Consider the following 27,531-nt stretch of genomic DNA (forward strand, 5'->3'; position numbering starts at 1 on the left):
CGATCATCTGGTCAGGATGCCCCCTGGACGTCTCCCTGGAGAGGAGCTGAAGCTACGTCCAGCTGGGAGGAGGCCACAGGACTAGCTGGCCTGGGAACATCTCGGGGTCCTCTAGTCAGAGGTGGTCCGTGAGGCCAAGGAAAGGGATTCGTGTTTAAAGATGGCTCGAGAGTTCTCCGTGTTTTCCTGATGCTGACTTGGAACTTTTACAGATGAACACCCCTGCTGCAGTGTTGAGGTTTTGTTCATTTCATGTATTTGAGCGACGTTGGGGTTGCAAGTTTGAGACGTAGAAACAGAGGTAGAGCACGCAAGCGGCAGAAATGACACAGAGACATTTAAGTCCAGAGATCAAGTAAATCTACTTCGTTACATTCCATCAACGCAACCATGATTGGATCTATAACATAATAGACATTTCTGTTGGTTTGAAGATTAAATGTCAGGTAAGTAAACCATCATCACGAGGTCCATCGAGTAGCTGCTCTGGCGCTGACCTGGTCGTTTTTTTTTTAAAGATCATCGCTAGATTTGGACTCATACCCACTTTGCATGTCTTTGTTTGTGAATGACATGCTGGTGAAGTTAGTTGATATTTGCTCATATATTCTTATCACAGAGATTTTTTTTTTGCCACTTTCAGATTAACAGACCCAGATTGTAGCAAAGAGTCATCGTTCCGGTAATTTTCCACTTATTTTGCTGTATAATGAATATTATTTGCAGGAAATAATTAGTTATTTTTTCAGTTTCTTCCTCTAGAAAACTAGGTAAATATCCAGGTATAGGAAGTTAAAGTTACTGGGCTTTTGTTTAGTTTTGGTGTTGGTATTCGAGACAGGTGAACATCACACCTTCTTGCGCCTTGCAGCTTGTGTGCACTACTTTACCTCTCTCCAGCTGGTCCTAATGAACGCCAGCGGAGGCAGGAGGCAGGCACACCTCTGAATGTCTCCTCGCTCACTCACTCACTCACTCACCCACTCACACACGCCCTCTACCGGCCAGACAGCGCGCACACGGCCGATGCTCTCCTGGAGCTGCCGGACCACTCAATCCACGCGTAATTCAGGAATCAGGACTCACTCACATTCCTCCTGCAAGTGTGGAGCCAGCCGGCGAGGAGCGGCCGTGGTGTCGGCGACTGTGTCTTCTCACCTCAGCCTCGACAGCACGCCGGGAGAGAGAGACGGAGGGCAGGGTGACGACTTTATAGACTGAACACTCCCAAAAGTAAAGGTAGAGGATTCAAGTTGCAACAAAGACAGAAGAGTTGCCAGTTAACCCCGCGGCTGGGGGTTAACGCCACGACGGCGCTGTCGACATGGATAAAGTTATCAATTGCTTGTTTGCCGCTATTACGCTGCTGCTGTCTGCCCGAGGGGAAGTTTTTAAAGGTAAGCGGGATTATCAGGAGACGTTTGCACGGACGGAGCGTTTCTGCGGCTAACGCCGCGGCTGAGGGAGGGAAAGCAGCACTTCAGCTGTTTCCCTCCGTGGTTAAGTTCGAATATTTCTCTATACGTATTAAAGTTGTATTTATAAAATATGCTAAGGTGGCTTCTGCACGTGATTAAGCAGTTGAATTTGAAAATGAAGTCAGCCGCACGTCACGCAACACTCGGCATGCGTCAAGTTTTGGAGCCGCTGTTCAGTTTACAGCGTCGCAAGTTGAAAGACTTTGGGTGTTTGTGTCTAACTTTATCGTGATAAGTTGCTGTCTAATGTGATTAACCTCAAGGGATTCCCGCACCCAGGCGTCCCCGGCTGCTGCTGGCTGCGGACGCCAGGCATTATGACACCTTGGACTCACTTTCAACTTATGTTATTCCTTCTGGAACATTTAAGTGTCTGTTTATGCGCAATAAAAAAAGAAATCTTTGTCTTTTTTTTGCCATAAATGTAAAAAAAACAAAAAAACTATTTGCATTAATTCGTGTCCACGCTTTTAGGTTCTCCACATTACTTAATTTTTCCTTCCACTTACTTGAAACTCCTTACGTCTGTGTTTATTTAAAAGAGCTCAGTGTCATGCCATTTAAAGCAGCTTGTCTTAAAAAGAAAAGTCACAGTTTTGCTCTCGAGTGAATCATTTGCTTTAGGATGCTTTTGCAAAGTTAGTTAATATATTATCGTTTGGAGTTTAATCTCAGTTTTAATGTATTATGGTCTGATTAATGCAAACCCCCCCCCCCCCCCCCTCAAAGACGTCCAGCCACCCTCCAAGTGACTGATATTCCTACTTGGAGAACTTTAATTTGCATATGGTCTATTAAAGCAGTGTGAGGGAGGGAAAAGTTCCGGGATTAGTAGTGATTTGACTTGATTAGAAGAGCCTAATAAATGGCTGCCAAAGAGGACTTAATATTCAGAGTCTACCTCTGGTCCTAAAGGGGTCATTACTGCCGTCTCCACCATGACATTATCAGCGGGAAGCGGCACATTAGCCCATATTCAGCTGATCAATATATAGATGTTGAGCTCGATTGATCCATACAGCTGCTTTTAAGCATCTTTTAAATAACTGGAGTGGCCTGAGTTTTATCAGTGAGTGTGTTTAGTTTCCTGTCGAGCTTTGAAAGTGTGTGTGTGTGTGAGGGAAGTTGAGATGCTGAGAGAGAGAGGGGTGTTTCCTAGCGAGCCTGATGGGGGCAGCATGGTACACATATAATATGATCCCCCTCATGATGAAGTTAAACCGCTCAGACGGGGAGCACCATGTGTCAGACACGCAGATCAGAGTCGGTGCTGTGGTGTAGGAGCTGGAGTACGACTCTCAATTATAAAGCCACTTTTTTATTCCTGCTAAATAAATAAATACATGCATTCCACATGTCACTGCTCTCTCAACTGGTCTGGATTTGTATCTTTTACAGAGGGTGAGCATGGATGCACAGACTTGCTGCTTTTGTGAGAGTCTGTTTGAACATCATGGGTCAATTTTAGTGACTCGTACCCTGAAGCTTAAAGTATCCCCAGTCCATTTTTATGTGAAGTTTATCAGTCTTGCCCGCTGGCAGCTGTAGAACTCAGAGATTTATTGGAGTGGGCTGCTCTGCAGGGCTCCCAGCGGTGCAGGAACCATCGATAACTGTGCTCCTAATTGCATGAGTGTGTGTGTAAATATGTAAACCAGGAAGAAATCAATTGGATGTGTTTTACTCTCTCTCCAGGCTAGGTGACGGATTAGCCACAGACCGGTGGCGAGGTAGAGGCTGAATATGAGCCTGCACGTGTAGCTCCAGACGTAGAGGTAGAATTTGTTATGGAGAGTATGTGATAACAGCCCATGTGATAATTAGATGACAGAGGTAACCGGAGCGCCGGGCTACCTCACAGCGCCGTATCAGGACCCGGCGAGCGTGAATCACACAGAATAAGTCTTTTAATTTGCACGTTAGAACCAGAATCCATAACCCTGCTGTATCAGTTTCATCTTTATGAACTTGTTTATGCACCTGCATCTCTGAGTAGCATCGCAGACATGAACTGCTCTTTTGAAATGTCCCCCCCCCCTCCCTGTTTCACTCACTCACCACCGGAAACAAAACAGCCATAAAAAAACAAACAAAAACATGATAAATCGCTGTTTTTGTGTTGCTACTGTTTGTATTTCTCTGCATTATGAGGACAGCTTCTTTCCAGAAGGCCTCGCCTTTGATATCTGCACTCCGTCTTTTGACCGAACACATTACATTCTCGAGGGCTCTGTGCTCCGTTATGTTTACCACCTTTTTCCCCCCTTTTTTTTCAGCAGCCATAAAACCTGCCTTGTTTTCTGATAGGGACGAGTTGTGTGTTGAGAATAATGCCCGTGCTCGCAGTGGCGAGCTGTAGTTTGTCACTGCGGTGTGGCTGCTGCTGATAGAGTCCTCCTTGACCGATCCTGATTGCCGTCCACGCTGCGACTAAGACAACCCAGCGAAGATAAACAGCACTTCATTTGAAGTCTGGCAATAATTTAGATGGTTTTTCACTCATGAAGTCCTTTCTTTTTTCTTTTTCTCTTTTTTTTCCCCTCCTCTCCCAGCTGACTCAGATTTAATAGAGACTTTTCCGAAAGGTGTCCTGGAGGATGGCAGTTTCCTTTGTGTGAGCCAGTGGAGAATGAAATTAAATATGCATGGGGAATATTTTATTTTATTTTATTTTTTTACAATGACTTCAACCATGTCGGGGGGGGGGGAGCAGGGGGGCTCTGGTGATTGATGATAGTACAAAGCAGAAAGTGAGGTGTCTACATTCTTCTGTAACTTTGCTTTTCAGACACTTTCATTATGATGATAATGAAGGTGGTGGAAACACATGGATTTACTGAAGCTGCTCTAACACTGTTGCCTGTGTGACTTCCTGGGGGGGGGGGTGGGGGGGGGGTGCAGCTGAGCCGTCATAGAACTGATCATGGCTGGTAGACTCATGGGGGGGGGGTCGCTTTTGAGATGAAACTTGAAGAACTTGCAAATATTAAGTGCGACAGTACCCAGACGTGTCGTTTGAAGTGTCTGGACTGACAGGAACGTCCATGTTTCACCAGTAGAACAGTAGAGCGTACTTTAAAAAAAAAAACACACTGCTGTCTGATTTAAAATGTTTTTTGGTTGGGAATGCAACTATGGATTTCCACAATGTCTGTTGTATCTGTTGGTACTAATTACAAACCACCCTCGCGAGGCAACGCAGACACCAAACGATCACTCACTCTCCTCCCTCCCCGCTTCCTCCGTGTGTGAAATGTGCGAGGCCTCTGGAAAGATAACGTTCCGTTAGATTGACTAACAAGTTTGGTGTAACGTGACTTTTCAGTTTGCCGTCATATAGCCAAGTCAGCTAAAAGTACGCTGGCTAATGGTGTGTCAGCTAACATGGCTAATGCTACTCTTGGTGTCTCTGAGGTTAAGAACTGGCAACATAAATGAAAAGGTTAGCCCCACAGGCAACACAAACCTACTAATGAGACATATAGAATTAGGAAGAACACGGACGAAAAGTAAATCCGTCCACTGGTGTCGATGTTAACCTTGATATCAAATAATCAGATTATCCAGAATCATTTTAATAATGTAAATAATCAAGAACAAGTGGCTGTATGGTTCCTACTGCGGGTGGCGGGGCAGCTCACCCTCACTCTGAGGTTTGAGTCATCTGGCATGCCTGCGTGGAACCAAATATGAAGGTGTTATTCTCCAGAGCAGGTTCTTTACCTCACTACATTCAAATTTTTTAGTTTAAACCTCAAAATTAGTGAAATAACCACATTTTTATAAGCAGTTTGACAGATAGCGTTCTTATCATGGAGTCATTCTGAATTATTTTGTGCTGCGAAGAGTATATTGAAAAATCAGATGTCACAGTCATGATATTTATTGTGATGATGGTGAAGGTCAGCGAGGAAGGGCCAGACTGGTTCAAGCTGAAAGAAATTCAACAGTAACCTTAACAAAAAAAGTGCCTGCTACAAGCATAGCATGCAGAGGAGTGCCTCTGAATGTCAAATCCTGAAGCAGATGGTCGCCGGCAGCAGAAGACCTCACTCCTGTCAGCTATAAACACTAAACCGAGGCTACAGTCAGCGCAGGCTCGCTAAAATTAGACCGAGGATTGGAAAACCTGGTGTGACAAGTCTCTGCTGCAGCAGTCAGATGGTCAGCGCCGGTGTGAGCAACACAAAAGCATGGATCAATATACAGTATTGTCGTCCTGATCAATCTTGTATCAATAACTTAGCCTGATAAAGGGCGCCGTCTCAAGGCGTTGGCACCCACCATCACAGGATGTGTTCACACCACGAAGGTGATGCTATCATGTCAGGATGAACCAAAGATCTCTGCTGGATGTTTCCAGCATTGTTGAAAGTACGCCATTAACACGAGGATTACAGCAGCTCCGAGGATGAAACGCGGGGTCAGAATAATCAGTTGTCTGGAACTTCCGGGGGAATCCGTGGAGTGTAACTTGCTCATTTTTACACTGTTAACTCAGCCACTACCCCCCCCCCCCCCGCACCAGCCAAACAATCAAATGTCATATAGCGCACAAAATCCATCAGGGCATATATGAGATGTGTGCAAAAATCGATAAGCCAATACGGCTGCCACAGGAAGTTTGCAACAGGTGAGAAGGTTCTAGAGTTGAAATCGGGCCATAAAAGTGGCGGCGGCTACAGGGGCACAATAATGAAAATTAAATTTCTTAAACGAAGCACCCCCGTGACACAGAGTACACCAGTAAAGGCCGCATTTGAGAATTATGACACCATTTGTATGTCTTAAAAATGCTTGTTTGGTTGCCATGGATGTAAAATGTCACGAGACAAGAACCACAAAAGTCAAGTATCCATGGTTTTGTTGCCCATAGAATAATGCTAGCTTTCTACTTCTAACAATTGTGCGACTCTTCAATCGTAGCAATGCTAACCCCCAGGCTAGCTGACAAAAAATACCTTATAAGATTTGGTTCTTGATCAACAACGCAGACGTTTACAGCGAGCAGCAGCAGTCCTCCCTCACATTATCCTCCAAACTTGTTCTCTAGATCCAAATAAGATGTGGAAAAATACGGCATCAGAAGCAAATGTCCCCGTCTGGTTTAGTTCCTCGAAATTACAGATAATTTAAGAACATCTTATCTGCCTTTTAGAAGAGTATGGTAGATATTTATATATTTGCCGTCCTCATTAGATGGAATAACAAAGCATGTTGCATTTGGTGTAAAGGGCACGCAGCTTGACACATTATTCAGCTTCATTCCAGAGGGAAAATTCGGCATCTGTTCTCTGCAAACTACCATGGGGGATTCTAGGAAATGTTGGAAATTACTAATAAGGGGGGGGGGGGGGGGTGAGACCAAAGTCAACACACCAAAAAAAAGTAAACAACACTTCATCATGAAACTCTTGAAGAACTCTTGAGACGTTTTTCAGATCTACATCCACTGCAGTGCGTGAGTAAGGATGACATTTTATCATCAATTTAGGCAGCAGCTAACACAGTAGCGGGTCTGCTTGAAGTCTGTCAACATGTGAGGGGACAACACCTCCGTCCGTCGGAGATTAATGACATGGCTTGGTGCCTCAGTGCGTCACGTCTACGTTGCCTGCCTCTGACGCTTATCGTCATTTCCTACTTTAAACAGACTTGAATTCAAAGCGGCGTTAGCGGCTTAAGAAGGTTTTTTTTTTAAATTCAAGGGTGTTAACATTCACCTAAGTTAACAAAAACTTAAACTTAAAGAGTCACCTGATCGTCCTCCCAATATAAAACAAATGTCGGGGGTCAAAAGTTCAATTTTTTTTTTTTTCTGGAGAAACTTAATGTGCTCTTGAAGGTGGAAGGTTGTTTTGTTTTGTTTTTTTTACTGATGTTAAAAACCAGCATTTAAAAGCAACACGTCAAATGAAAATAAGACTTTTTAAAAAAAAAAGTTTTACTCTGCAACTCTTTATCTATGTCATTTACAGTATTGGCTGTGAGATCATTTTGAATCAGTGACCCCGAGAAAACGGCGGACACTTGATTTCTTCCTCGGCGATGCTCCGGCTGCCCTGTCATCGCAGCCATCTTTCCCTCCCACTTGTTTTGGAGGTTTTTCTTCCCTTCAGGCTGGTCGGTCAGGAGATTTTCACATGATTGTTTGGACTGAGTCAGATGGCTGACCAGGCCTTGGCGGTCAGCACTGCTGGTCATAAAAATAAAAAAATGATTTGTTTGTTTTGACAGTACGCGTTGGATAATTGTCCTAAAATTATATACAAATGGCTGTGATTTGGATGGATGAAATGAATGTGAGGATGAAGCTTTTACCTTTTGTCTTCTACCTTCACATCACCACAAGATTTTTGTTGTGTTGGTTTGCTACCATGCTGAGGTCGTAGTCCTATGAACTCAGCATGAGAAAGTATACTGATACTTCAAAAGGGAGTTTTAGCTTAAAATGACACTTTACCCAAAACGACCTCTTAAGCGCTCAAAAAACTCTTTTTTTTTTTTCATTCTGGGGCTCACAAAGATTATTTTCCATCTGTGTGAGCCCCAGAATCCACGTAAAAAGGTATGCATGTTTAGGTTGAAGCTAAAAAGAAGAAGAAAACGATGACAAAAAAGCAAAACCTTTTTGTTTAAAATCTTTCAAGTGCATCGTCCAGTATAACCCACATCTTCCCACTCCAGTGTGCAGTGATCCACAAACACTCGAATTTGAGCTAAAAACCAACTGTAACCCTTGGTCACTGTAGCGCCGCTGCTTCAAGTTGCCACATTAAGTTGAAGTTGAGTGTTTTCCGCTCAGACCAAAGAGATTGTGAATAACTGAGCGTACAACTGGAGAAAAAGGACTTGGATTATGCTTTACGCTGTACTTTAGAGTTTAAGGGACATCCTTGTGCAGTTTTACTGTTGTTAGCTGTCAGTCGTCCTTTAGCTCCAAGCTAGATGTACACGGTTGGCTTTCTCTGCATTTTGGTTCATAAAAAAAGTAACGCAGGAGGGAAAATCTCACGTCTTTGTGAGCCCAAGACACCTATTTATGAGTCCTTGAAAGGCGAAATACACTGTTTTTGGGTGAAGTATCGCTTTAAGCTGAAATCACTTTGAAAGTACGACAGCGAGGTTCACGTGCTGGAGAAACAAGACAACAATAATCATGTGACTGCACTGGATCACACACACTTTCAAGCAAAAGTTCATGAAATCTCCGGATGAAGTCCACCAATATAATCCATCATCTTCATATCCCTGGAGTGCCACTCCACATTCAGTCATTAGTGGGTGATTTCCAAGTGATTTTATTTACATTCTTGAGAGGCAGTAATAGTTTGAAGTTCACTCTAGAGGCGGCTGATGTGGCTATGTTATCTGGGAGCTCTGCAGCAGAATGATAATTGGCCTTGAGATGTGACTGCGTGAAGGATGCTGGACAAACAGAGATGCTCTAATTATACACAGCTCCTTCCTCAAATGAAGAGGATAAAAGCTAATGAATTGCACACAGGCCAGCACAGGGGCTGTCTAATGAAGAGAGTGAGAGACAGAGAGGCAAGTGTTTGCAGGAGTGAGTGTGTGTGCGTGTGTGTGTGTGTGTGTGTGTGTGTGTGTTAGGCATGCTTGAACAATTGTGTGATCTCATCAACGTGTAGAAACCAAAAAAACCCCATCCTTAGAAGAAAACAACTTGCTGCGCGGCGGATCATGTTTACAGAGCTCTGCGTTCATTGTAGGTGGCTTTGAGAGTCCAGGCGCTCAGGAAAAATTTCACTAATTAATGCTCCAAGGGTCTCAATTGTTATTAAGGGAGCGAGGGAGAATCAGTTTAAATCAGGCCACAACTTAGTGTGTCTGCCCAGTTGGGACTCCTCTTAAAGTCTAGTTAGTCAGTGTTTCACCCCCCCCCTCCCCCCCAAACAACAACAAAAAAACCACTCAACTAGCTAAAATGGCATTTTGTTTTTATCTAGAAAACGTTCTCTTCTTAGACATGGCCATTGCCCACAAATTCTCTATACCGTTACAGTTTAATGCACCCCCCCCCCCCCAAAAAAAAAACCCCTACCCAACGATTAGGTCATCACATTCCAGGATAGTTTAATGTCGTGAAAATATAAAAGAAAATGCGTTTTGTTTTAGTTTTTTTCCACTAAAAACCGTTTTTCAAAATAAAATAGATGTCAAGTTGTGAATGGACTGCCTGGGTGTAGGATTTAGGGTTTCTACGTATTACAAACAGTGCTTACTAACAAGTGATGAAACAAGATGTCCTCCGGAGTCGGTAAATTGGTTTGTGCGTAGCCTGACGTCAGACTTCTAACAAAAATCCTAAAAGTGATTCCTTTATGAATATTATCTTTCAAACATTTGTCTGCATTGATGGTGAAAATCTAATTTAATAATCCTAATGGCTCTCGGTGGAGGGAACCCGTGTTGATGCTAACTTTTGAGTTGGTCTACAAACATAGCAGCAGCACATTTTGCCAATTTTATTTTGCTTGTCAAGGCAACCTTTTTAAACCTGTAAAGGCATCAAAGCTCGATACCCAGCCTCAATCCTGCTCTCTGGCGAGTTCGTCATCTGATCTTTGACCAGATATTTTATTTATTTCACATAAATATATATATATATAAAAAACACATGAAGGATACGCACAAGTTCTTGTGAGGGCTTGGCAGGGACCTTTGAAGGCTTATGTGAGAACCACATCCAAAAGATGTACAAAAAGTAAAAATACAAGCATCAAGTATTCTTGTGGAGAAACGGCTGTATAAACAAGTTTAGATTGCACTGTAAAGTCAGTGGAGTGAATTGACCCCAACCCTTGCACCCTCCTGACTTCTCGCTGCTCAATCAGCTGGTTCCTATCCAGTTGTCTCCTAAACCCCAGAGGTTATTATGTGAATTGAAATTGATTCTGATGGAGCCCACTTTGATATTTGGTTCAGGTGAGCATATAGCCTTGACCTGAAGCATGACGCTCAATTTCAGGTCTGTCAAATAAATCTGCTACCTCTTGCTTTGACGCCTGCAGTTGGAAATCTGAGAGACGAGCGGCGCTGGGCAAAACTTTCCATGAATAACTCAAGTTGCCTCCTTCATGGGACGACTGCAACTTAGAGGAGACGGTGTCATGCCAAAGTCTGTCCATGCAGATTGCTGCTGCTGCTGCTGCTGCTGGAACAACTGGTGGCAGTGGGAGGAGGGAGGGGGGCGCGCCACTGCTGTTTCACCTTGTCTCCTGTTATTTATTAGGCTTCTGTCAAGGCTCAAGCAGCAGGCAGGTGCACACCCCCACCCCCAGCCTGCCCCTCCCCTCCCTATCTGGGCCTTATGAGTATAACCAGGGGCACAATTCTCCATTACTGTCAGTCTGAATGTGTCGCCGTCACATTAGCGCACTTCACGCAGTCATTAATGCATTAGGCCTTGTTTGAGTGCCAGTTATTTGCATTGGCTTTTACACTGTCTAGTTGCCCTTGTGCTAAAAGCTGCCTTGGCTGAACCTATTGACCATTTAACTGTTCAATAATGAAGCGATCCCCGAGGATGAATGAGACCTCAGTGGTGCCTTTGAATAATGGTTACAAGGACGGGGAAAAAAACATTAACTATCATACATTTTTATGAGAGGGAGACGCGAGGCGAAATGCAACTGTAATTTACCGTCAGTCTACTGTATGTGTTAAACCCTGTTAATGAACGATGTGCGTTTTTTCCAGATGAAACTTAAAGAGCCAATAGAATTTTTTTTTTTTTTACAATGAGATGCAGCCAGTTTTTGGGCTTTCTTCATGCTATATTCAGTATTATGGCACATACATGATGTGGACTACTGTTTTACCCTAAACTGGACAAACCGTAGCATAGTCGTGTGTCATGACAAGAGGTTCCGACCTACAGTATTTCATGTAAATAAAACTTGCGCCGAAGTTGTGCTTTAACCACGCCGGGCGTGTCTGCTGAAGGTCACATGGGCCGAGCGGATCTTTGTACCTGCTACACCTGCTCCGTGTGCAGCTGTGAGCCGGTCGCGTGTTCTGAGGAGTTTCCCATTTTATCAAACTACTCCATGTTACTCCACTCTTTCCTCTGACAGGATTTTTCATGGACTTTATTAGCTGCTGTGCATGTTCTACATTGATCGCTGTTACTCCAAGAGCCTTTATAGACATTGATTCGATTGATCCTATTATAATATCTAATGTGAAAAAAAACGATCCCCTCTGTTGCTCTGCATCGCCTCTGATACAATGAGGCATTCAATTTAATCAATTTGAAACACTCTGTGTCTGTTTTTACATGTTTCTGTGTCATTTCCGTTCTTTTCTATGCCTGGAGGACAGCGTTGTGTTGAGTAGAGGAAGGAAAGAAAAAAAAAAAGACCAGCCATGTTAAAAATAGAGATCCATGTGCAGGCCCCACGCAGCACCTGTGGTCAGAGTAGCAGCTCTAATTGATTTTGATGGAAGCAATCTGCTAAGACAGCCGCGTTGCGTCACGGACGTTCTCGTTGTGTTTCAGCCGTAAGTCACAGCTGAAAACACTGAGGAGGAGGATTCATTCAGGAGGTTTCACTCACTTCTCCCGAAGAGTTGGATTGACATTTGATAAAATTCCTTCAGATTTGTGCTCGGTGAAACCTAGAGAACATTTCCCCCAAATCAAATTCGAGATTTAAGTAGCGAGCATTAATGCAGAGCTCTTGCAAGTGATCTAACCGCTAACGGTTGAATACAGTATTATCCACCCTTATCCCACACTTCGTCCCCCACAGCAGAATGTACCTGATTATACTCCTATCGGTCACACTTCGGCGCCTATTTGGAGGCTGTTATCTGTTTGTGGTGGAGACTCCTCGGGGAAGCACACAGCCGATAAGAGACAGTTGTTCTGTAAACAGCCTTCTGACCTCCTCGGGCTGGGATTGGCTTCTTTTCAAACGGGTCTCTTTTGTGTTTGCCCGGAGCTGAAACCTCCATGAGACTGACTCTCCAGGGGTAGTTTTAATGGCATTACTATACGCTCCCTATCACGCAGGGTGGTCACTCTGGAGCTGTCAGAGCCTCAGGGGGTGTTTGTGCCTTCAGAAGCAGAAAGAATGAAGGATAATAAGATGGTGGGAATAATATTAGAGACGGCACGGACTGTTGTCTTTTGCTTAACATTCGGAAAATGAGGCAGATGATCCGAATGACTTTACGCGCCTAAACTGGAACTAACATTGGAATTATGCAACAGTAAAGTGGCGTTTTCCCTCATCTTCACATTTTTAGATGTCACTTAATGAAGGATAGTTTTGTGTTAAGTGACATATCAAGGCTCCTCCGGCTGTAACAGCTGGGTGTCAGCATCAGTCAGCACCGCTAATGTCAACTCAGATGGTAACACCTTCCTTGTTTAATATGTCAGCCTGAGCAAACAATGCTTTGAAAATAAGTAGCCGCGAGCTGCGAAAGGTACTAAATCATTTTTGGTGTTAAACAGTGTGATGTAGAAATGGCTATTGAGACACACAGCTGCAGGGTCTGTGTTAAAGACGGAGCAACACAAAACAATAACTGGAAAAGATGATGCTGGGCTTGAAGCTCAACTCCTTCCCTGTAATCAGAGTTTGCCACGCTTAAGAAATTACAGGGCGCAGGAGTCATTAGAAGTGTGGGTGCAGCTCCACATTGCAAACGGAAACAAATTTGAAAACACATGTTTTTGGAATAATGCACATCTGAATAAACAAACCAGTGAAAAATCTGACAAGTTGATTGTAATGATAGTACACTGCTGGCCCGGGAGGATAAATTCAGTTTGATGTGACGTCTGTGAGAGCTATTTGTATCCGAGTTAAAGGAGAATTTGATGTGGAAAGCCTCTAGCATCCGTTGGTTTTCCTGCAGCGTTATCATCAGTCCCACTACCTCATCGTCGCATATCACAACAGATAGACCCGAACCAGTTAGAACTTGGCTTGTTTATTGTCTTTTGAAAGAACAGTCATATTAAAGTCAAACAGTTTTATGGCTTTTAAAGCAGTTTGTCTCAGTGTCTTTTGCCGTACCACCTAAAAAAAAAAATTAGAATATTTTCCCCACGACTATAGCTGCTGAAGCTCTGGTCTGACTAAAATGCAAACATATCTTTTCCCTGTCCTACTAAGTCTTTAAGCGAGTCCCAAGGCTAACGGAGGATTTCCTCATTGGTGCTCCTGGTCCTTAATGGGGTTTTAGTCATAATAGGATCCCAGCTGAAGGTAGGCAGCGGACAGATGCATACATAAAGGCTGCAACATGGAAGAACCTGAGCAACTGCATTCCTTTAAACTCAAATACATGCATTTGTTGACCAAAAATCGACTTTGGCTGTTATCTTTACTGCTGCTTTTCATTGTGACACATTACTGCAACTTTTCATTAACACCGCAACTTATAACACACGATTATATTCTAAGAGCGACTAATACTGAAGTGTCATCTCTCATTTATTTAGTCACTTACGTGTTTATTACAAATAATGAAACAAATGGCTTCTGTTCACGTTGGCACTGTTGCTGAGAATGTGTTGCACTCTGTTCTGCATCATATTTATTAAAAATGAACCCGAAGATGAATCACTTTGGAAGCTGCTCATGTCCTTGTCAGACTCATAATTTACTGAAATCATTTATTTATTCAACATTTTCCTGGGGTTTCCAGTCAGATGTGTGTGCAACATGATGCAGTTTGTCTTTCAGATGAGCCTCATGACATGTCCAGTTTACACAACGTGAGATTTTTTATTCAGAGCAAACAAAACTGAAGAGTCTTCTTATAAACTTGAACACTTCTCCGCAGCCTTATGTGCCGGCTAGAAAAGATGCAGCAGCAGCAGCAGCAGCATGAAGTGCAGAGCAGGATTGCAGTGGCTGGCTGAGGCAGAACCACACTAGCTGTGGGTTCAGAGAATGAGTAATTCTCTCCCCTGAGCCCAGCCTTCTTGCCTTGAGACTAATATTCAGCAGCACCTGTGTGTCTGAAAATCTGGCCCCCTTCAGCCCACTAGCCCCCCCCTTCTCTGGGGAATAGCCTTACCCCAACATCACCCCAGCTGTGCTTTCTCCAAACTGCCAGAATAGTACTGCCGTGGCTGGAGTGTTGCGCTGGGATGAGGGAAATGTAGAGAGGAAACATAAAGTGTGCAGCTGCTGTTTGACTGGACTCACAGGTCAAATCAAATTATGGCCGCTTATCAAAGCTGAAAAGCATTTTGTAACCTGACGCACCAGGTTTCACAGAAGTTACTCATAGACACGGGACATGCTCAAATTGTGCCGTGATTGGATGAACCGTCTCTATATCAGCGTCAATCACGGACTGACTTCAAGTGATCGGGTCAAGGAGCTGACGTGGACGTAGCCTGACAGTAGAGGGGAGAGTTTGTCCCTGGAGAAAAGCCTTCAGTGCCATTCTCTCCTCTTCTTTACTCTCCACTCTCAATAACGATTCAGGCCACGGTTGCGTCTGCGCTAAACTTCGTCATTGTTATTTTGAATATACAGTCACTTCTCGCTATTGTGGTTGACTGACGGTCACCGCCAATGAGCCCTCCACCGTGGTGCCGTTGTGGTTTAAAAGCCACCAGTGTTTGAGGAATTGTGACCCCTCAGATGTGCTGTTAGGTTGGAGTTTTGTTTCGCTCTTGACTTGTTGGAAACGTGAGGTGAATGCAATAACTAGCACCTGCAGTTTATTTTTTTTCTCTCTCCAAGACATTTATTGTTTTATCTTTAAACCTGCTTGGTTGGGTGACTCTAAAATGCTCGATTACATCAGCAGCTTTGTTTCTTTTCCTCAGCTTGCTGTATAATCAAGCGCCTGCTGCTTTTACCTAGTATAGCTAGCAAGCTAACTAAGTCATGGTGCCACGCGTCCATAACTTAGCAATGTTACGCTTGAAGCAAAGACCCATTTGGACCTGGCACTGGGACGTTAACCATGCAGAGACGCACCTATCACACTGGTGAGCTGGTGAACAAGCCGGCTTTTCTGTTATGGGACAGCTACGCCACCACCCTCCCTCCAAAAACAACCATGTCATCGTTCAGCCGTGATGATGCTAATTTGGTTCACCTCACTCAACCCTGCTGGCTGTCAGTGCACCTGAACACCCTGTCCGGGATGTTTATTGATCCCAAGCAACGGATACAGACCCGTAACTTGAAGCCTGATGAGATGGCTTTCTCTCATGATTTTTGCAAATCCAGTTGCCTTGCAACGGAAACAGTTTTGCTGTTGATCAAAATGCATTTGTAGGGATCCTGGGTTCTTTTAAGGCAGTCTCTGATTTAAATCACGTTGCCAATTCTAGCCATTTTATTTTGGCTGGGTTCCATTCCAGCTGCTTGTGTATTGTCCAGAATGAAAGAAAGAAAGAAAACGAGTGTATCTTGCAGTCCTAAACATAAAGCACTCCCAATACTGTCACTGACCAATTGCTGGTTGAGAAGTCTGATGTTTTTGTGCGTTGCGTTTGCAGGTGGTGTTGTAAGCCACACAGGCAAAGCTACCACGACTTTGGTTTGAGATCAACACGCTGTTTTCTTCCTCTTTTACTTGCCTCTTTCTATGATTCTACCTTCCTCTCTGTAATTATCTGAACAAAAGACGCTCAAGCGCTGACGGATCATCTGTGTCCAAGCGTGTAGGCGTTTGTGCACATAAACAGTGCACGCTTGTGCTCAGGGACTTTTACCATTGTGTGTCTGTGATGGTGGACACTTTGAGTGAGTGTGTGCTTGAAAATGTATTGTTGTGTCACCTTGTTTTACGCCTGTGTGTGTGTGTGTGTGTGTGTGTGTGCGCACGCTCTGTGTGTGTTCTCTTCCTCGTCCCTGTGTGTCAGGGAGCAGGCCCGTCTAAGGCTTATTATCAGGGATGTGACAGAAGGCAGCAGGCAGCAACGTTGATGCCTTCATGAAATCCAGACTCTGGCTAATTGGTGACACCGTGGCGTGAGGGAATGAGAGCGGCGGTAACCAGACTGGAAGGACAAAGGGAGAGGACAGAGGGTCCAGCCCTCACACCAGTGAATTAAGCCTGTCATGTTCGTTTGGAGGAACACCTACTCTCTTCCTTTCAAAATCCTGCAAATGTAAAACTGCGCTGGTCATCCAAAGATAGACCTGGTTTTCATTTTCAGCCTTTTGAAATCAGTCTTCTTGTCTTCCTTTCAAAGAGTTAATTTCTTCTGGGATGAACCTCAGCTCTGTTTCTTTCTGTTGCTAGTGGGTCATCCTAGATTAACATCCGTACATGTTAAATCGCATTGAATTATAAATTAGCTTTCCATCAGTGAAAAATCTGCAGTTTTCATTTCAAAAGTTTTGCCTATAGACACAATATTTCCACATCTCTCTTTTGTTTGCTGCATGTTGGTCTGCAATTGAAAGTAATTGCGATGTCACAGATCATGTTTGGTGGCTTATATTTGTTGATCATGTCTACGTGGTCAGTCATGTGACCCACACTGCATGAAGCACTGGTGAGGCTGAGTTTAGCAGCTCTTACACAGCCACAGCGTTTGTTGATGATGGGGCTACTTTGCCATTTTGTTGATCGTATACATATTTCCAACAAGTGAAATTAAGAAAATTTAAGGTAATCATGTTGAATAACAGTTAAATAAATTTAATGTAGAAAAGAGCTCAATGACCCTTTAAATAGTGCTTGAACTATAAGACTCCTAATGGTAGTAATTACATCCATCCGTCCATTTTCTACCTCTTATCCTGTTAAGGGTGGTGGGGGGTGGAGCCTATCCCAGCAGCCTTCAGGCAAGAGGCGGGGTTCACCCTGGACGGGTCACCAGTCCATGGCAGGGCCAACACATAGAGACAGACAACCATTGGCTCTCACAGCCACACCTACGGTCAATTTAGAGTATCAATCAGCCTCGTCCCCTCTTGATGTCTTTGGACTGTGGGAGGAAGCTGGAGTACCAGAGAGAACCCACACAGGAACAGGGAGAACATGGAGACTCACACAGAAAGATCCTGTGATGGAGCCGGGGCTCAAACCCTGAACCTTCTTGCTGTGAGGCCACAGTGGTGACCACTGCACCACCGTGCTGCCCTAGAAATTCTTTATATTCACTAAATACCTTAGTAGCTGTACACGTACATGACTCATCTAAATTTTCACGAGTGCGCTGATAATGACCACGGGGTCGTGGTGCCTGGATGATAAACATTGGTGGTCAAAGGTCAAGTTCAATGAAACAAACACGTGTGTAATGTTTGTGGTTTCTTTTTAGTAACACAACGTGACTACGGGTGAATGAATGCATCACCTCGTCCATGAGCTGTCTGAGTCACAACAGATTTCTAGTCAGCATTTTGATTGAAAGACCTCCAGTGGCAGAAATTTCCACTGTGTGGTTTTAAACAGCCCAGCAGTTTTAAATGAGCTCCGTGTTACTCATGTGATCGAAACCCTTGGAGCGAGACAGAGGTGCCTGCCTGTTTCCTCCTGCCGTGCCCAGAACTTCCTGTCTGACCCTCCCCTAGAAAGACATTTTGGCTCCTATATGTTCAACAGAGCCGGCGGGTTCCTTTCAGGGTATCGGAGCTGACCTTTCTCTGCTGGTAGGAGGAGTAATGTTCAGCTGGCCTGTATCCGTCATGCCTCCAGCTGCCTTAAAAAGGACCACAGAGGTTTTCCTCCGGTCTTTTATTTAACTAATAGCAAACGAGGTGCATGTTGCTCAGATGGTCTCATACCGATACTGAAGGCTGTGACTTGCCCCATTTATTTCTAGCACCAGTCATTATCTGTTGTTACTCAGAATTATATAAGCCATTTAAAACTTAATTCGGAAGAATGACTTTCTCTAATATATAGCCAGTATTTAAAGAAGTGTGTAGTGAAGTGATTGCATTGCAGCTCAAGAATTAATCCCCAGACTAAAAGGTGTTCAAATCCTCTGTCTATCCTCTGTCTTCACCGGTTCACATCTGAGGCTAAGCTTGTTTGGCCCCAGAAGATCAGGAGGAAGGAAAAAGGGAAAAAAAAAACAAAAAAAAACCCCATCCGTATGGGTTTGTTGTATCAGACGTGTACATGTAATGACCTGATCAAACATCCTCTCTGCTCATGGGCAGACAAACATCACAACAAATCAGATTTCCTTCCACTTCACTTCACTCCTTCTAACCGGAGTGACAGATCTAGCCCAAGTGTGTGATCTGGCTGTCCTCGACTACATGGGGAGATCAAAGAAGGCAAAAACATTTACATAAAAGATTATGTATGAGTCGTAATTAGTGCCTGCCTCGACAGTGACAACAGAAAAATATGTGATTTTGGCTGGAAGATGAAACGAAGGTGGGCTGCGATTTCCCTGCTAACCAGGTCTGAGCTTTTTGTGTCACATTTTTTATTTAATTGAAGAAATCCCCAAAGATCGTCCGGCTTTTCCGGGAGCACCTGACTTAAAAAAAAAAAAAAAAAAAAAAAGATAGATTAGGATTAGTCTTATTAATTTTTGTTAATGCATTCATGCACATCCATTCCCCCCCCCCCCCCCCCCAAGATAATTACGTGTTTTACTTTGAAGGCTGGCCCTCTAATTTCAAATACCCAAGTGGTAAAACTGCAGCGCATTCTGTATCTCTTCAACCCCCAACTCCAGCCGATGAAACTGTGCTTATTTTAGCTACAGGAATCTATTCAAAATGATCTGTAATCGTCATATTGCACTATATTATGATATGGAGTGAATGATGCAAGATTATCGCTGTAGGCAAAAGTGTATTTTTGCCGCTGCTGTACAGTCTGCAATCATATTTATTGAATGCAGAGAATTTTTCTGAAGATGTGTCAATTGGCAAAGCTGTAAGTGAAATCTTTTTAATGCCGTCCGTGCAACAGAATGTCATTAGAGGCAATTTCTCTGCCACAAAGAGGGTCAGCCGTGGGGGTCACATTGTTTTGTGTGCTCATTGGACTATTATCTACAATTGTGGGAGAGAACAATTTATGAAATTTCTTTCTAATCGTTGTAAGTAGTCCGCTGAGGTGGAAGTTCATCTTGCACACTTGTAAAAGGGTACCATTTTCAGGAATTAAACGGGACACCCTCTGAATGCACGCACACACACACACACACACACACACACACACACACACACACACACACACACACACACTCTGGAAGTCAGAGTGGCGAAGTGAAGCGGGTTATCATCCGGTGGGAGGAGTTGACATTTACTCTGAATATTCACCTTTGGTTTCCGCTGCAGAATTTACGATATCACTCCCATCTACATTCCACCACAATTTTTCATTGTTGTTGCGCAGCGTGTGACTTCCCTGTCACGGCTTCAGAGAGTAAAGATTGACTTATGTTTTTTTTTTTTTTTATTGCTTGTATTTGTACAGTAGAAACATACATTTGAATTTTCTGTGTGTGTGCGCGCGCGCGTGTGTGTGTGTGTGCGCGTTAAGGTCTTCATCATGGCCTCTTGTGGTGATGTTGGACTGGCTGCCAGCCAATCTCCTGGCTGCACTGGTAGAACATTCCAGCCCAGCGCTTAATTAATGTTTCGCCCGAGTTGCTCCAATTCTGTCAATCCCTAATTCCAGGAGGGATATTATCCTTCACCCATTTTTTAAACATATTTTCAATTTACTTGGGAATATGTAGAGATTTGCTTAACATGTCGAATACATTTCCCTCAAAGGGAAGAGTCAACAGCAGCTGTCTTGCTGGCAGTATCTTTCAGCTGTGAAATCACGTCCTTCTATTGTGAGCTTGAATCCAAACACTGAAAAGCTTTGTCCTTGGGCATAAGTGGTCTTTGATTCAGATGATATAGTTGCAAATTTCTTAAGAGTCAAAAGTGTCTGACGGCAACTTTGTTGTAAAGCAAAGCCAATCAGCTGACTCGGCTCCCCTACTCCTTCAAATGAATGTCATCTAAATAAGCTTCCAGTTTGTGTGCAAAGACAAGTAGATTTCCACTCCAGTGGGCGTGTATGATGTTAATGCTCCTTAATATCTGGCAGCACACAATCTGATACTGGGTATAATGAAGAAAAACTGGAAACGCAGACAATTCCTCTACACACACACACACACACACACACACTTTTAGACGGATCACATTTTATTGGTGGGAGGTCTGGGCTGAACGAGTAATTTTTGGTGCCAACCAACATTTAACTGCCACTGAACAACAATGAGAAATTAAGAACATGTCTTAAATGACACCACGCATGGCAAAAGGGCAGGATTCATTTTACATGCTAGATTTGTGTTATTGTGATGTAGAATAACAAAGCGGAACGACGGACTTGTTATTTCATATCATTTTGGAATTACAGACAAACTTGTGATATTTACTCAGATGCGTCGCATGATTAAGCGTCTTTAATTCTCTGGGCGAAAAATGCCTCTTTATGATTTATTGCAGAGTTTCTAGTCCCACCTGGATGGCAACACAGAAGAGGGAAAAAAACAGCTTCAGCCTTCACGTGTTCCCTGCATGTTCTTGTCATGCAGATGTCGCCGTAGCCTGAGGACATGCTGTTGGTCACCGGAGGCAAAGTATCTCCGGTGCTGAGACAGAACAGCGGAGACAGGGAGCACTTGGGAAGACGGTTACCTCCAGAGTCAGCTGCCATTTCTGAGTGTCACCCTACTCTGAATTGACATTTTGCCGAGCTCATCCTTGCTTTTCCACTGTCGCTGTAAACTTGTGTGCAGGGAAAACCACTGTGATTGTGAGAGCTTATTTGCAAGTGTAAACAGAACCTGTAGCGACCGAGTATATATGTCTTTGGATTGTCCTTCTTTGCCAGACTTGTGCAGAAAGTGTGATGCAGCCTGGCTCCTGAGAGAGGGAGAGAGAGAGAGATTGGTTAGCCTGATGAGCTCCCTGCGGCCAGACCAGGTGCTTCTTTTGGAATCACAGGGGCAGTGCAGATCTGCGGTGCCACGGGAGGGAGGATTGACATGATAACATAGCCCTACCAACTCCCCGCGCCACCCGGCAGCATGACCACACAGCTTAATCCTCTCTCCACGAGGGCAGAGCTGAAACACTCGTTTCCCCTCCTCTCCCAATCCTCTGTCAAAACAAGGGGGTTTTGTCAGCCATGAGGGGTGTTGCATTCCTCTCAGTCCCTGCCAGCGGAAGTGCTATTACTGCCTGCCAATGCCCCTGGAAAAAAAGAAGACCCAATATGCATATTATTCTAATACCAGCCGTCAGTGCCTGGAATTACTCCGCATGATACCATAATGAATGTGGTGCCTTGTAGGTTTCTACATAAAGCTGTTTTGCCACTTCAATGAATAATTCATGCTGGCCCAGAGGCAATGAATCAACCAGGCAACAACTAAGAAAATTAGCTCCCAATTAGTGTTTATATACGGCTGTAGTGTCTTTTACCCTTAGCCTTAATGCCAAAAATATATGCAAAGTAAAGTTTTGATGACCTGCCTGACCTTGAGAACACAAAATAAGCAGAAGCAAGAGGAAGAGATGAGGGCTCGACTGTTTGGATGAATCAGATGACCGCAGTGTCTCTGCTGCCTCCCTCGCTGGGTCGGGTGATGGGACTGTCTGAGTCGCGGGCCTCCAGACATACAGTATCAGAGTCAGCCTCTCAAAGCAGATTGATTTCATATCTCTGCACATGATGTGTAAGGGACTTTGTTGACTGAAGGGATGTGATGTGAGGTTTGATGCTGCCACTGCTAAACCTCTGTCTCCTTGGAGCGTGCAGCCCCCCCACCTCCACCATCCCCCCAACAGACACACACACACACCCACACACACACACCCCTCCCCTTCGGCTGTTGCTACCCCAGCACATTGGCAGCCAGCCCAGATACATTGGTAGTCGTTAGTTGTCACTGGAACGATGTGACACGTCGCTCTGATTCGCAGGGAATGTTGTTGAAAGTGATCGTTCCTGCCAAGGAGAAACCCTCACCACGGGTAAATGGACACTGAACAGCATGTGAACACAGAGATAAAAATGGCAGAGAGAAAATAAACTAGTCAGCCTCGAAGTCTAGCTTGGCATCTGGACACCAGAATCTTTAGGGCGGGTAGCATTTCAGATAAGGACAAATGGGCAGTTTATAATTTATTATTTTTTATATCACTGATATTTTGTTGTATATCTTCATTTACAGTAACACAAAGTTGGATGCTGAAAAGTTTGTTTCTGAAGGTCAATGAGCGGAGACGATATCTCAAGCCAATTCAATTAAAGACAAACTGGCATGAGCGAGGGATGGGTTTTATAAGAATCAGACAAGCTGTCGACAGGTGGATAAAGGAGAGGGGAAAAATAAACCCTGCCAGAGATTCATGAGGATAACTCTCCAGCGTCTGCGCTCTCCTTTTCTTCCTTTGTAAAGCTTTGATTGTGAGGGAGTGTGCTGCTGCTGCTGCTGTGGATGTCTCCAGCTTTTCATGAGCTCCAAATGTGGAGCTGCAGTGAAACAGACATTGCGTTGGACCAAAGATAAGGGAGAAGGCCAGGTGACATACGTTGTCTTGGCTCCCTCTGCCTTGCGGGATAAGCGCTGCTGAGGTCAGACCATGTACTTAAGTTTTAACACAAACTGGCTTACGTTAACATCAAAGACTCCTAAGCGGTGTGTAGTTGGGAGGACGTATGGTTGTGAGTTGTATACTGGTCTGTTGCCTTGTGCAGCACTGACGGCTGCGCTGGAGCATCTTAAATATCAATAGTGGATGCAAGAGGAAATATTACAGATACCTGCCACTGAACGTCTCCCCCGGAAGATGTGATGTGATGGATTTGGGGATTTATGACATGACAGGTGCGTTACTGAGTTCCATGATGCTGTAAAAACTGAATGCACTCATTGTCGTACACTGGATTCTATCTCCTTTTGGACTTTCCTCAGAGACACGGGGGGTGTGCTGTCCTTGGTAGTGGAGTTCAACTTCTGAACACTTGTCTTTCTAGTGCAGAATTTTTATCCTTACCACAATTCATATTTTCTTAAGTTTCCATTTTTGGCTGTAGCGTCATCATTGTTAGACAAGCAGAATGATGTGAAGTGATATCGGACACAATGAGGTTTATCTTATCGGTCGGCCTCCTGGCTAAAAAAAAAATCACTAAGATGCTTTTTACTGCTGCATCACTTCTTTGAGACTCTGAAATGCAGAAGAAACCAGACACCTGTTGTTAGCTTGAAGCTAATAGCACCCAATAATAATCGACCATAAAGCTGTCCAAAAACATCCGACATCACATGTTTAACCAACCATTTGCTCTGTAATGCACCAAACTCTTCCAGTGGATTGCTTCCATGAACAATCGCATACAAGCAAAGTGACTTGGTTCAACTGAATACTGGGAGGGTTGTAATTTGTTTTTAGCTCAAATTAAAGTGTGTGCGGATTGGTGAGGTTTACAGCTGGATTAAAAAAAAAGATGTGAATTATTCAGGACGATGCGCTTTAGTTTGCAAAAGTATGCAGTTGGACAGTTTTGCTGTTTGTAGTTGGTGGCTAGCATTAGCTTTAAGCTAAATACATATGTGGCTTGCTCTTCCTGCATTCTTAGGTAACAAAGAATTGAGGTAACATGGGGGGGGGGGGACATCTCTGTGAGCTCGACACACCTCTTTGAGTACTTAAAAAGCTTGAATTGCTTTAAGAAAAGGGTAATACACACACATTGTAAGGTACAGAATTCATTTCCCTGGCCCTAATCTACACCAAATTTTACATTCAGTGCATCATATGTTTCAATCTTCCGCTTCCGCTCTGTGTGTGTGTGTGTGTGTGTGTGTGTGTGTGTGTGTATGTGTGTGTGTTTAACAGCAAGTCTTGGACCTCTGTCATTGTTGGTGTTGATGACTTGCAGGCCTCCTGCTGTGTTTATGCTGGTTTCCTCATTGATCTTCAGTTCACTGAAAGATCAAAAGTTGGTGTTCTAAGAGTTGGTGCCTGGAGTTCTGTTAGCAAACGACGGGGTGATGCTTAATCACACCGGGGCGAGCAGGGGTGTCTCTCAGAGACGTCAGGATGCAGGCCGGATGGTCAGTGAGGCAGACCTATTGATTTATGAACCTGATGGAGTGATGGTATTTTCAGGGTTTATGGATTTAGACTAAAATAACTATTTTGAATAAGATTTTCACCACACTACAAAAGCACTCATGTTAGCGTTTAGCTCAGGTGACCACTAAGTACAGCGTTACAGAGCCACAGGAGTGGTTTAACTCAGTCATGCTTAAATGGTACTATTATGTATTCTGCTGGTTCCTGGGAGCTCTCTTTTATATTTGACCTCTCTTTATATTGTAATACTTGTTACTTTTTACTTCTGCGTGTCTCTTTGTCTGCAGTATGTTTCTCCTGTTGCTTGTGATGTTTTTCTTAGGGGGATGTTAAGGTCTCCAAAGCAAACTTGTAATTTAACATTACATAAATATAACTTACTTGACTCTCCTCTATTGCTGCTAACCCGTGCGGTCTGTGGAGGGGGACACTGCAGCTTTCTGCTTCAATTCTGGCACCAAAGTTGCAGGGTATCAAAGGTTCACGTTAAAGGGCTTTACTCAAATAAGACCTTAACAGCTCCATGACTCAAGGCCAGGTTACCCCGTGCATGTAAATGTAATCACTATGTTGCAGCACTCTTGTCATCATGACAAATTGCTGTGGATTTCTTGAATGTAGTGATTAAAATAATTCTAAATTTTGACATCTTATTAAAAAGGGGGGAAAAAAAGTTCCTCCCCTTTTAGCTGTTTGCTGTCAGATCTGGTCTTTCACTTCAGCCGTAGTAAAGTTTAGGACCTATTTCAGTGTCCTTGTGTCATCTTTCATGCTATGGAGATGATGTGATTCTGTTATGAGTCATGAATCACTGGGATATCATGTCTTCTGCTTAAACTCCAGGGAGGACAGCTCTTGTCACAAGCCATTGTGGTTTGTTCCATCAGACTGGTGTCTAAGTGCCTTCGTTGTATTCTCAGCCAGTAATTAGCTGCAGCCCTACAACCCCAATATCTGTGTGGCTGTTAGTTTTCTCCACACCCACAGCGGTAATGAATGAACTATAGGTTAATGAAATGAGTGTGTGAAATGGAAGGTGCCTTGTGGAAAAAAGTTCCACACATCTAATTCATTATCAGCCAAAGCTGGAGGCACAAAACACCAAAAAATGATCCAATTCTAAATATCCTGCTTACTTTGCAACTTCTCATCTTAATCATTGGAAAAAATAGAAGTTTGTGAATGTCAAAAAGGAGACACAGCTTGTTAATTTCATGCAGAAGATGGATAATTCGTTTATCTGCTTGTATTTCGAACTACAGCTGAGTGTTCATATTTCCTTTTAAGGAGCAAATGTTTTCCAGGCGCTACTTATCATCATTCAGATTTGCCATGTAAAAATCTTTGGGAGGTTTGCCAGCTCTCAGTCTGTGGCATGAGCTCGTGTTTTGTGCATTGTTTGTTTTGTGCATGCATATGCTAAATCCCAAGATGCCAGAATGTTAGTTAAAAGTTTCCCATGTTTGTGCTTCTGGAATCCATGTTGGTATTTAGAATAAGTGCAGTTTTAATTGCTGAAGATGCAAATTCATGCAATTTTACACCAGCAGGCTCCTGCAGTTTTGGGTCAGCACTACAGATGGTCAAAATTCCTTGAATATACACTGCAACTTCCTGGCTTTCTTCCATCTCCACTCCGTCAAAATAACAGTTGCTCACAGCTTTTGCAAAGAGAAGTACGAGAAACTAGAAAGCACTCAGAGAGAGCGTACCTCCACCAAGGTGAACTCTCAGGCTCTGATTAAAGCTGCAGGCACTGACGAGCAAGCTTGTGTAGTAGGGATACACGATATTTTGTTAACACGCTGATATTTTACAACTGAGTTGGAAAGATTGCTGGTATTTGTCTGCTGACATTTTCCATTTAAAAGTTAATATACGAACATGTTGTTCTCACTGAAAAGCAGTGCACTGAAAGCAGATTTAATTTGAAAGAGTGATGTTTCTTCTTTTTTTTTTCTAAGAAGTTCAGGACATCTGCTGATACCAATGACGCGTTGATATTTTCGTGCTCTCGTTCTGTAGGGCGAGATATTCGGATGAGGGCGCGGACTAATGCTGCACCACTCTGGTGCAAACATTTCCGCCTTCACCCACTAGGTGGCACTAGAGGATACACACCAACTATACATATAATGTTGCTGTTCAACATGCGAAGACAACAATGTACTTTGCACATAACACAAATGATGTGGAAACATCAGGTTTATTCCCTGTAACCACTAGTCGGCGCTGTAGCTGTTACTTAAATTCATCCTTCCTGTGGGGTTTTTTAATCAAAGGTGTGAAGTTTGAGCCCCGCAGCATTGTCCTCAAGAAGAGGCTAACATTGCTTCATGGGGTCGATGATCCCCAATTGGACTCAAACAGCCGGAGCTTCGCTGGTTAGTTTCATGCTGATTGTTATGCCAGTAACATTGTGACGCTAGAGTTTACTCCTCTTCGTCCACTCCGGTGGTGGTGCTTGGTGTTCCATGCTGGTGCAGCCTCGCTGTGCAGGAGCCCAGCCTCACTGTGACCAAACCGGACCTTGGAAAACTAACATGCTTGGCCATGCTATGGATCCCCCTGTGTCAGTGCACCCTAAATATTTGAGAGCAAAAGCTCTTGATGCAAACCACGATGGAATACAATCACAAGAGCAGGTACAATCAACTCTTCGTTTTGTCCACTGCCTGTAGACTCTATTCAGACAGAGAAAATGTTTTCAGGGGATGTACAACTGAATGTCCTGCTCCTCATAACAGATATTCCCTCATCTGCTGGTTTGATCCAGTATTTTCATAGTCATCTGAAGAACGTCCTCCGGTAAAGCCTGTTTTGTTATCGTTTGTATTAACTTTGAAGTGGTCTTGGTCAATTCTTCAGTCGCTCTGATGCTACAGAGGATTTTGGCGAGGGGAGCCTGTCTCCCTGCTCTCTCTGGCTCTTTCTCTATCTCTTTCTTTCTTTTGATCTCCCAC

General features: G+C 43.8%; 1 protein-coding gene across 7 annotated transcripts in view; it reads left to right on the forward strand.

Annotated features, from left to right (window-relative positions):
• The first annotated feature begins 953 nt into the window (after positions 1 to 953).
• LOC147261946 (receptor-type tyrosine-protein phosphatase mu) overlaps positions 954 to 27,531 on the forward strand; it is a 164,511-nt gene continuing 137,933 nt past the window's right edge. For 6 of the 7 annotated variants that reach the window (XM_086204263.1, XM_086204258.1, XM_086204260.1 and 3 more), the window contains exon 1: positions 955 to 1,397. Coding sequence is in view for 6 of the 7 variants with exons in the window: in XM_086204258.1 (XP_086060384.1) it covers positions 1,325 to 1,397 (73 nt within the window). In the remaining variant the exon portion in view is untranslated. Of the gene's footprint in view, positions 1,398 to 27,531 lie in introns of all 7 variants that reach the window. The other variant, XM_086204259.1, reaches the window with a different exon arrangement.

The sequence above is a fragment of the Aulostomus chinensis genome, chromosome 5, assembly GCF_037954235.1.
Source record: "Aulostomus chinensis isolate RoL2024-O1b breed Wild chromosome 5, RoL_Achi_v1.0, whole genome shotgun sequence".
Taxonomy (NCBI): Eukaryota; Metazoa; Chordata; class Actinopteri; order Syngnathiformes; family Aulostomidae; genus Aulostomus; species Aulostomus chinensis.